This window comes from Haliotis rufescens, unplaced genomic scaffold, assembly GCF_023055435.1.
Source record: "Haliotis rufescens isolate VD_foot unplaced genomic scaffold, xgHalRufe1.0.p SCAF_19, whole genome shotgun sequence".
NCBI lineage: Eukaryota > Metazoa > Mollusca > Gastropoda > Lepetellida > Haliotidae > Haliotis > Haliotis rufescens.
In genome coordinates, this window is record NW_025963879.1 from 16,124,988 (window position 1) to 16,135,361 (window position 10,374).

The 10,374-nt window shown below is 39.3% G+C and overlaps 1 protein-coding gene across 1 annotated transcript; it reads right to left on the reverse strand.

Annotated features, from left to right (window-relative positions):
- Positions 1-3,932: 3,932 nt before the first annotated feature.
- Positions 3,933-9,964, reverse strand: LOC125381635. Its single transcript, XM_048398741.1, has 6 exons — positions 9,683-9,964; positions 9,019-9,106; positions 8,490-8,689; positions 6,397-6,482; positions 4,341-4,539; positions 3,933-4,112 (listed from the first exon to the last, which is right to left on the reverse strand). The coding sequence occupies exons 1-6, from the start codon at positions 9,881-9,883 to the stop codon at positions 3,996-3,998; spliced, it is 891 nt and encodes a 296-aa protein (XP_048254698.1). The 5' UTR covers positions 9,884-9,964; the 3' UTR covers positions 3,933-3,995.
- Positions 9,965-10,374: the final 410 nt, after the last annotated feature.

Sequence of the window (10,374 nt, forward strand, 5' to 3'; positions counted from 1 at the left end):
TCTCATTGATCACTGTTATTCATATTATGGCATTATTAGCCTTCATCGATTATCCCATTGTCTGAGTCGATAATCACTTACGTATCCATCTTAAGTAAAAATTAGTTGTCTATTTGTCTATCCAATGTTGTCCATTACCATATACGTATTTACATTCATACTGTAGCTGTTGTACGGACGATCGCGAGCAGGATGTGTCGCTCGCAGAAAACGCCCTGAAGTTGAACTCATGAATGACTGAGCTGGAAAGTCCGTTCATCGTTGTGTTCGTGTATTTCTTATTGACTGTTTAAATGTTGTGCCTTAAACTTCCGGAACGGTGATGCCGATGCCATCCTTGATTACGCCAAGAGCTAATTCCACCGTCGACATAGTCGTTGGCAAAGTCTTTCAAAGTGTAATCTGGAATGGATGTCGCCTGTAGGCTCGTTAAAGCTGTTTTTTGACTGGCGAATGTCGACTTCTTGTTCACTATTTCAATGGTTGGTCAAAGTAATTGAGTCCCACACTATTTCAGTTATTTCTGTGTGTGTAAGTTTGATGTGGGATGAACGCCCGAAGTGATGCAGGTCTTAGACGTTTGCTTCTTTGGTGACTGCAGGTGTTCACGAAAAGGGATAGCATCGCGCATCATGTTGACAAACGACGTACCATATCAGTAAATTCCTCTGACTGTTCACCATACTGTTTCTTGACAGGTCTTTGATGGCGAAACCTTAAGCCAAAACCTTATTTGTAAGCGGATATGTCTTTCCGCGAACTTTGAATAAATTATATATCTCCTAAATACTTAAGCAATTGAGAAAAGTAGACACAAAATGCTGGAGCTGATTGTATAGTGCTCGACGTCAAGAGGAAATTCACGAGTCGAAAATCAAAAGCATTCCTCTTTCGCTTGGTACGCATGGTGCTATTATTTTGAATGTCTAAGCACAGATCCAGATAACTATATAATAGCTATAATATAAAACAAATGTCGATGAACGTAAACTGTCTCACAGCGCAGTTAGAATTCCAGGCCTCACCTGAATTGACGGCCTGAGAAAGGCGGCCATCTTTAAAATCATTTGACCATGTTGCTGGCCCCATAGCCAAAACTATTCACCTTGTTTAGAGCTGTTAATGTGTCAAAAATCATTATTTTATCTCAAAGATCCAACAAACAGTTATTCCACAATCTCAGATAATTGCTTCAAATATTTTCCAACCATATTTACCTTTAATTAAACCATTGAACTATTTGTTTCTCACTTTTCAGTAGTAATTGGCTTTCATGGCATTCATTTTGTCAGTTCTTCTCGGTAATAGCATCATTAGCACTCTCCATAAACAATACCAAGAAGCAGGCTAAATTCCAGGCATAAAATGGCGGCCATTTTGCTTGGCCCTATAGCCAAAATTAATCACCATGGTTAAAGTTTTATTGTGCCAAGTTTCATGCTTTTAACTCAAAGTGAACAATTCGGCTCTTTTATTACACTCAGTCGCTCCACTAAGGACAATGAATATGGTTTCACAGTTGTTTCTTTGATTTTCAACTTTGGTAGATAGATGAGCTGAAGATATATAGACGACTAAACAAGTCCCCTCAGATACCGTTTTTATTACAACGAGTGTATTTCGTTTGTTAGATACGTTTTGAAAAACACTCGTAATAATAATGTCATAGCGACTGATTTACGACAACAATTGTCTGAATGAACATTTAATTCCGAAGGCTAATTACCCTGGGGCCATGACAAATATATGCCTTGAAACACTGAATTGCCGTTATTTATAATATGATGCTCACAATTGTTAATCCCCATTTGATTGTACATCGACTGTCTGCCATCCTGAACGAGATGTGCAAGTATGTCACTGATGTATTATCGTTTACATTTATTCATCACTTACTAAATGTCAGGGGACATTGGCTATATAAGCCTTGGTCCAGAGAAAAAGAGAGAGGGAGAAGATAGAGACAGGGAGAGAAAGGTCTTACCCTTAGCCTAGCTAGGGTAAGGCTGGGTGCTCCGGGGCACCAAGACAACAACCACTACCACTATGTGTTGACCCGGCACATGGTGTCTTCTGTATGTATATATATACATGTATAAAATAAAAATGTTTATACCGCAAGCCATCGACTCCAAGTTGTCCTGATGTATTCACAAAAAACACTCTGGTTACATAATAAACCAGCAGTTTTAGTTCGTAAACAGCCCAAACCGAAATCGGCTGCATGTCTTGTTGTGCATGAACATTGATATAAGCCCAAGCATGAACATTGTTGACATTTCTATGCATACACTTTAACAAATTGTTCCTGCTGATGTGTGTTCAACTGAAGGGTATTGAGGCCGCCCAGTATCCCCTTTGGACCATCAACATTATTCCCTTTCCTCGATCTATCAGCCAAATTTACACCCTGTCCGTACCATTTTGGAAAAGGGAATCCAGAGAGCTCATCAAACTAGTTCCTGTTCACTGTACGACCCCCAAATGAAGAGTCCAAAGGCAGCTTCAATTAACGAAGGGCACCATCACCCTCAGAATAAGAAAAGATAACCATGATCTACACGTTTACACTGGACATCAATATATCAACACGGTATGATATTGTTCACATTTGGGATAATTTGGGCCAAAAAATCAGAAGTCACGCACACTTCCACGGAGTTTTCGTATGACTTGTATCGATGATATTTAGTTTGACTGATTTTCTCGAACAGCCAAGGGCGTTCATTCATTAACAAACACTTTCGGAAACAATGCCACACAGTGCGATATAGCCGGAGCATCCAACGCAAGCTAGTTGCAAATATTTTAAACTCACTTCATTTCGCCATGCTGAAACTAAATCAAATTGAAAATCGTGAAAGTAGTCGGGTGCATCACATTCATATGGACCCGAACTATCAAAAGTCTGTAATTGAGTTTGAATTTTTTAGCAGGGGTCGCTATTTTAATTGAACTAAAAGCTGGAATATTGCTGAGTGCGGCGTTAAACAACAAACAAACTAATTAAACTAAAGCAGTCACACACTCCTGTTCGTATGCACATTGTAGCATATAAGCTGGGAGAGGAGCACAGTTCGTACCCATAGGGATAGATTCTACTTGTATGATGTTCTACCCAAAATTTGAAGATATTGTCAATCGGGAAATCCAGCAACTCTCATATTTGAGTATCTGGATATTTAGTTGTGTTACTTACGGTCTGAACAATTTGACCACATTCATTACAAATTGTAATAAATAAATTACGAACCCCTTTCTTGGAAACAATAGCTCTATTGATTAGAGAATGTAGGTATCTTCCAATTTATTGCGAGTTGTGTAAAGGGTTGAAGAATAAAAAGGATTTTCAACTTGAAATCTTTTCCTGGTGTGAGATTGTACATTTTTATTAATTCTAAAGATTCCATTTCATTAACTCCAAGTCTCCCATATATATTCTCTGACACTATTTAATCATTTACTATAATCATGTGTTTAATAAGTTTCAGTGTAAACACATTTATTTCTATAGATAAGACAACTGCTCATAAACAAATGGATGTATGTACTATAGACCTGAGGACTCCTTTGTACAGAAACAATAAACCAATATTGATTGATTGACCAGGTTTATTGGGCTGACAAACGAAGGGACATAATCAGGTGAATCTGTCATTCGAACTAACGAGTGATGTTTTTAACACGCTTAAAGAACACAACTCTGCACGGCGATTAACGGTGCTTTAGGAAGTCATGTATATTTCTACTTCAGGGCAAACGCCTCAGTCCCAGTACAGTAGTTATTGTACAATTATACTGATCAGTGGACAGGCAGGGGCGAAGCTCCTACAGCCAAGGATACATTATTTTAATATGCATAGTTGGTTACCGTTGACACAATCAATTTGTTTGTATTAAGTATATCAACAATTTTAAAATTTTACCCCACAGATCCAAAGCTATAGACCTACATGTATGCATCAAGTGTGTGTATCTTTCTTGGTCCTTGTGAATCAGATTGAGATTTCCATTAAACGTACAATGAAGTCATATTTCAGATGTATGCGGTTAGGCTGTTTCCCCGGGAGTCTCTCAGGAAAGTTGATCACAACAACACCATCCACCACAAGCTGTAAAGTAAAAACATGCACCGTTTTATACTAGTAGACAATTTGCTTTAATTGTGGTTACAGAACCACATTTCATTTTACCATAGCGTTTTATATTTGTTCACATTATGACGCTTCTGTGAGTATGTAGGAATGTCAAATGATATCTACAACACCAGTGAAAGTCGTTCAGAATTGTTCCAAACAATAAAACATCATTACCATTGCATACTCCAAGTCTGATCATACCTTATACTCTCCGTCATTCAGAGATATTTGGATCTCAGATTCCTTTCCTACAGTTAAAGGAAGCGGTCGTATCTCCTCAATACCCCAACGATGGTGAAACTTGCTGTTGATAACTGTCACGTTCCTTTTCAATCCAAAGTTAAATCTGAATTCTGAAAGCAACGTCACGTCCTCACCTGCCTCCAGCGCCACGGAACACCTGTAACAAAACCAAACTGAGGTAGAAATAAAACAAAGGGACAAACTATAACGATAGAGGTCCTCCTGGCTCACTAGATTTGCCAAACTTTAAAGTGTATGGAAAGTTGAAAATACGTCCTGGAAATCTTTTGTCTTGTGACTGATGTTTTGATATTCCTTTGAGTAGTGTCATGTCTTGAACACATGCAGGTGAACGCAAATATATGTGAAAAAGAGTAGTTAAACAGTTTTGGAGGGACACTGCAGTTGTTTTAGGCAAATTGTGTAAATACCAGGTGCTATCGGAAGGGCAGGACATGGATTCACTTTTCGCGAACACCTGGTGTTATCACTGGTTATTAGATATCCATTCATGTCATTTTCATTGCTGTTTTGCCTTTAAACCTATGTCGGTTGATAAACGTGAAAAGCGATGTGCTCACTGTGGGGCAAAACAACATATACCTCAACTATCAAAAACTTTACAGACTCCTTATTTATTTGTTTAATTCATTAACTCAAAAGAACTGTAGACAACAATACGAAATCAGTGACATCGTTCATCGCAATAATGCGACACTTCTGGCCCGCCCATAATTTTTCAGCTAACAAGGTAATAGTTGTTCATTAGAGGGCGAGGTGGTTTAGGGGAAAAAATATAAAAAACGTGCTTGGTTAGCCAATTAAATGCCACAGAATTTCTTGCAATTTGTTCATATTCAGATGTCTGTTATAAGAGAAGGAACAGTATCCGTTTTATTGTGTTTCACATGTCATGATGACTATTGATAACACCATGCTGAGTGAGTGAGAGAATGAGATTTAACGTCGCATTGAAAGGTTTTTCAGCCGAAAAGGTCTAAGCCTAACAAACAAAATCAACATTTGTATTTTTCAAAATAATCTCCCGGCTTTTCAATACACTTCTTATATTGATAGTGAAGCTTTTCAGTTGCCGTCAGTTAAGCCATCCATTGTTGTCGTCATTCCGCTTTCCACGAAGGTGTTCTTTCTGTTTAGGAAACAGGTGGAAATCACTTGGGCCTGATCTGGCGAGTCTGGAGAGTGAGGCAGCCCTTCGAACCCACATTGTCGCACAGCAACCTTTGCAAGTCGAAAGTAGTGAGAAGAGGCATTGTCATGAAGTAGTAGAAGTCCAGCAGTCAGCATTCCTCACCGCTAACAGGCAATGAAGACAATCGGCATGGTAGGCACCGGTAATCGTCTTTTGACTTAATGGACAAGGATCACACCCTTTGCATCCCAGAATACAGTGACCATAAGTTTCTTCACTGACCTTGAAGACTTGAATTTCTTTGGTGCCGGAGAAGTGGAATGGTGCCATCCCATGGACTGACGTTTTGACTCGGGATCATAGTGGTAGACCCATGTTCCATCACCCCTTACTTATCTTTTTTGAATTAGCACTAAGTTGTCTCTGGCAATGTCACTTCTTTTTTCCTTAAGATCAGAATTTAGAAACTTTGGCACCCTACGAGCAGATATCTTATTCATCTGTTAATGTTCATGAATAATAGTTTCAATGGATCCATGACTTAGACATGTGTCTTCCTCAAGTTCAGAAAATGTGATATGTCTATCTGACAGTATACGTTTTTCTATCTCCTTGAATAGAAAATCCAATGATTGAATCTTCATTGATCGAAGTTGAGGGATGTAACATTTTATATTTCCAGTACCGTTCCGTGATAAAGGATTTCACCAAAGTAACAAACCTTGGAGCAACTGAAATACTGTTTGAAGCATCGTAAACACACACACACATACACACACACACACACACACACACACACACACACACACACACACACACACACACACACACTGGAAGCAGATCATTAGAACCCCTCATTACCTGAAAGCTGTGGTTGGAGTAGCCAAGACAACGACATTGAACTTGCTTTGTGGTCCACATGGCAGATCATACAGGTTGTCCAAACTCTGCAACAAAAAGCAAATAGTGGTGGTAATTATAGATGACAAAACACACTATCCTTCCATCTGCATACCACTGATCTCCAGACTTTGAATTGTTACTACGAATATCCGTAATAAATGATTCACTCAAGTGACACACGCAAAGCTTAACCAACTGGCACATAATCTAAAACCAATGATAATTTTCCACTGTGGTTGTGACAAAATCAACGCAAACAAGAATTTTAGGTGGCTCTGAAATATCAATATATTCCGGGGACAAGGTATATTTTAACAGTCTTAATGTTCAACGTCAGCATTTACTCTTCGATAAAAACCAGTATTCAATAGGTTTCAGTGATACCACAAGTTGACGCACACAAAAAATAGAGCAGTTCTCCGTAATTTTGGTTCAGATTCTTGAAGTATGAAGAAAGACAGAAAAACAAGCGTTATCAGATGCAGTCATTCCGCAGAAGGGACCTGTGTCATTAGATCCCTTTTTAATACCTTAACGTTGAACATGTGACAGGTTTGTTAATTCTTTGGGAAATTACCTGTTCTGTGATATCCTCCACTGTCATTATAGGCAAAGTAAAATTAATGTAAACGACCTCTGAAAATTAGGTACATAAGACATCTCGCCCTTTTTGATACATTACTAAATCAACATTCACGGCGTTATTTACTGTATGTTTAGAAATCTAAATATCGGATATTTACTCGGAGAATTGAATTTCAAAACTAGCATATCAGTGATCACGGGTATCTGTTTTTCATCAATTCACCCTTGATAAATCTATAACGTCGCCTGTAAGCCTAGACGCTGCTGAAGAAGAATATTTTGCCGCTGTTATGTGTATGTTGTGTGTTGTTATGGTGTGAAGGCAGCTTCCCGTTAGGCAAAGGAATATATGGTCCTGGGATTGTCTGCAGATGAGGCACCATCCTAGTGCCTACAATACTATTCTCCACAGAGAAAAGAGAGCAGTTGAACAGAGAGGATTCCAGCGCCTATATAACCTATCTGAGAATGTTTAGGTAAAATGGGTTTTAACGTCGGGTCCAAGATTATTGCACTTATATAGCGACGTGCATGCACGTGTGTGTATGTGGCTGCTTGTACCAGTCCGGACTAATGCCGACTTTATAGTACACTGAGATACCATGCCGCAGTAAAACATGAATACCCCACTCAGACACAGTATACCGACACAGGGCCGTTCTTGTTTTAGCCAATTAATGCCGAGCGTCAGGCAGAGTAACAACAATTACCATCTGTTAAACGTTTTATGATTTGAGCGGCCGGGGATTCAACCCACGACCTTCGCTCTCCAGGCGGACGCTCTACCTCTTGACACGACAACAGAGGTGAACCTATCTTAGAATGAACAGGGGAACGTTCTCAGGTTTCTTCTTCACTCAAAGGCAGGTCACGAGACTGAGGGTGTCTTGCATTCTGATTGGCTACGTTCATGTATCAGCATCGTTCCCTCATAGCTACTAACATAAGCAAACATGACGTCTGATTGTATGGGTACGGCTCTGTTGACACACGTGATTAAGCGTACATTTAGAGGAAAATCTAGAAGATAACATGCGCCAGGTTCCACATGCACCTTCAGTAATACTTGGGCGAATCATGAGTGTGAATGAAAGAGAGGATCTTGTCGAAACAAGCAGTCAGCTGTATTCCAGTTATATAACGGCCGCTGTACATAACCGAGATCAGGAAAACCAGTGTGTGAAAGCATGACTACCTATCCATTCCATTCGGGTACGAAGTCACAGAGCCTGAAATCACGATCCAGATCAGGTTTCTGGGAATCAGTTCTACCCCGGCATCCAAACGGGGTATAGTGTTAATGGACCAATTACATGTTTTACGTACATCGTTGTTACAGAATAAATAACAAGAACGCTCAAGTGGAAAATCATATCCTATCAACAGAACATCATTTTGTCAACTTAAACATGATCTCTTATTTCGATTGCGATGGAAAATGTTGTATGGAACATCATTATACGTACCGGATTCCTCCATCTGAACTTTCCGCAGAGACTTGCCACATTCTCCCACTGTCCAGAGGCTTGACAGACACTGGTGTTTCTCTGATGACAGAAGATGTAGTCCTTCTTGCATGAATACCTTGCCACAGCACCCTGGTAGAGTCCGTCATGGGTCACGCTGGCCCCGGATACATCAGGAGGATGCCCGCAGCCCCGAAACTCTGTGTAGATAATCACATTCATCTGCGGTTTACGTCGATGAAGTTCCACGACTCAAACAAATCCAAACCCTTCCCTAACACCAATCACCAACGAAAGACTTATAACGCTTCCTTGGTAGCCTCATTTTTAGTCTTTGTCATTAATCCGATTTTTTAAGATAAATATATCAAAATTTCTCCTTTATTGGTTTACGAATTTCGACTTTTCTCTCGTTATTTCGATTATTTAAGTGTATACCTGACAACATACCTGAAACACATGGGCTGACAAATAAGTTACGCAACTGTGTATGTCTCGTTGCCCATGCAAATAATCAGTTACAACATACCTGAAACACAACTTGCACGGCCATGTCGATCTACTTGACAGCTGGTGGTCAGGGGACATGACATTCCTAAACAGGGACCAGCGAGAGTCTGGAAATATAACATACAAATGCACTTCTCAAAGTTGGGGGTGGAAAAGTTATTCAAACATAGACTGAAGCCATTTAGGCATTTGGCCAATAAATCCAACCAAGAAAACAATCGGATGTTCAAGACGTTTATTGAAATATTCTTAACAATCTTCTTTGTTTGGCTCTATATAGTGATAGAAACAGATAGTACACAGCACGTCATGTGTTTAAATCACATACGCTCTTGCCTCTAGTTGTGAATGAGCGACGGTGGCCTCAAGCCCATGGGTTACATGGGGTAAATAAGAATAAGATACATAAGAGAAAAACTTCTTTATTACAATTATGAGTGACGTTTTGGTGTAGGTTCTAACAAGGTTTATCAAGCACGTGAACGGTGCTTGATAACGGTGAAAGAACCAACACTGAAACGTCGCTCCTAATTGTAATAAAGAATTTGTGGTAATTCCGGTGAACTGCACATTGAGAACAACGTTCAATTTACCCTAAACAAGTGACCATAGCTACAATTCAGTGAAAGCAGTTTTGAGAAGATTGAAGAAGTAATTCTTGCCAAAACTAAAGAATGACAAACCTTGGGCCAGTGTTGGATATCACTGAAGTCGAACCCAGATCTTGGAGAAATGCTTACACGAGCACTGCTGTTTCTGTTTAGAAGGCATGTACGTGTCTTGTGTTCAAAACCAAAGGAGAGACATACAGAGGACGCAAGGCATTCAGACGCACAGTCATACAGAGACGGACTCCCGAGCTTCCTGAACGCCTGATGTTCCATGTACTTGTCATGTTGTATTGCAGCATCGAAGCAGTTCTGACTATTTACAAACCTAACTATTCCACAAAGAAGAAGCAAAACTTCAGCACGGTCGGATAAAAAAGCTATGCTCAGTGTTGCCATTCTTCGACTATAATGTGTGAAAGATAATTCCTCAGTTTCAAACCGATCTTCCAAGAAATACGTAAAGGTTTCAAATGAATACTTTATTAGTCCTAAGTGAAATGTTGTTCTTGGAAAAGTGCAACACAATTAGCATTTGCCATTTTTGTCAAGTATCCCAAAACGATTAAATTATTAATACGATAATGGAACCATATATCTTGCTTTTATACGTACGCTGTACAAGTAATTCAATATATATTTGCCTTAAGTTATAAATGATTAAACATGTAGCATTAAGTTGTAGAAATGGCAACAGTCAAGTTGTAACATATATTTTCCATTTCAGCGTTTGTTTCTGTTCAAGGAGAAACAGAATAAGAGAATAT

What these genes read in the sequence shown, in the direction of transcription:
- LOC125381635 (XM_048398741.1), bottom strand. Translation starts at nt 9,883, where the DNA reads ATGGAACATCAGGCGTTCAGGAAGCTCGGGAGTCCGTCTCTGTATGAC. An exon ending in ACTCCAACCACAGCTTTCAG is followed by an intron (nt 4,540 to 6,396) that starts GTAATGAGGGGT and finishes GTTTTGTTACAG; the next exon opens with GTGTTCCGTGGCGCTGGAGG. An exon ending in TGAATGACGGAGAGTATAAG is followed by an intron (nt 4,113 to 4,340) that starts GTATGATCAGAC and finishes TTTACTTTACAG; the next exon opens with CTTGTGGTGGATGGTGTTGT.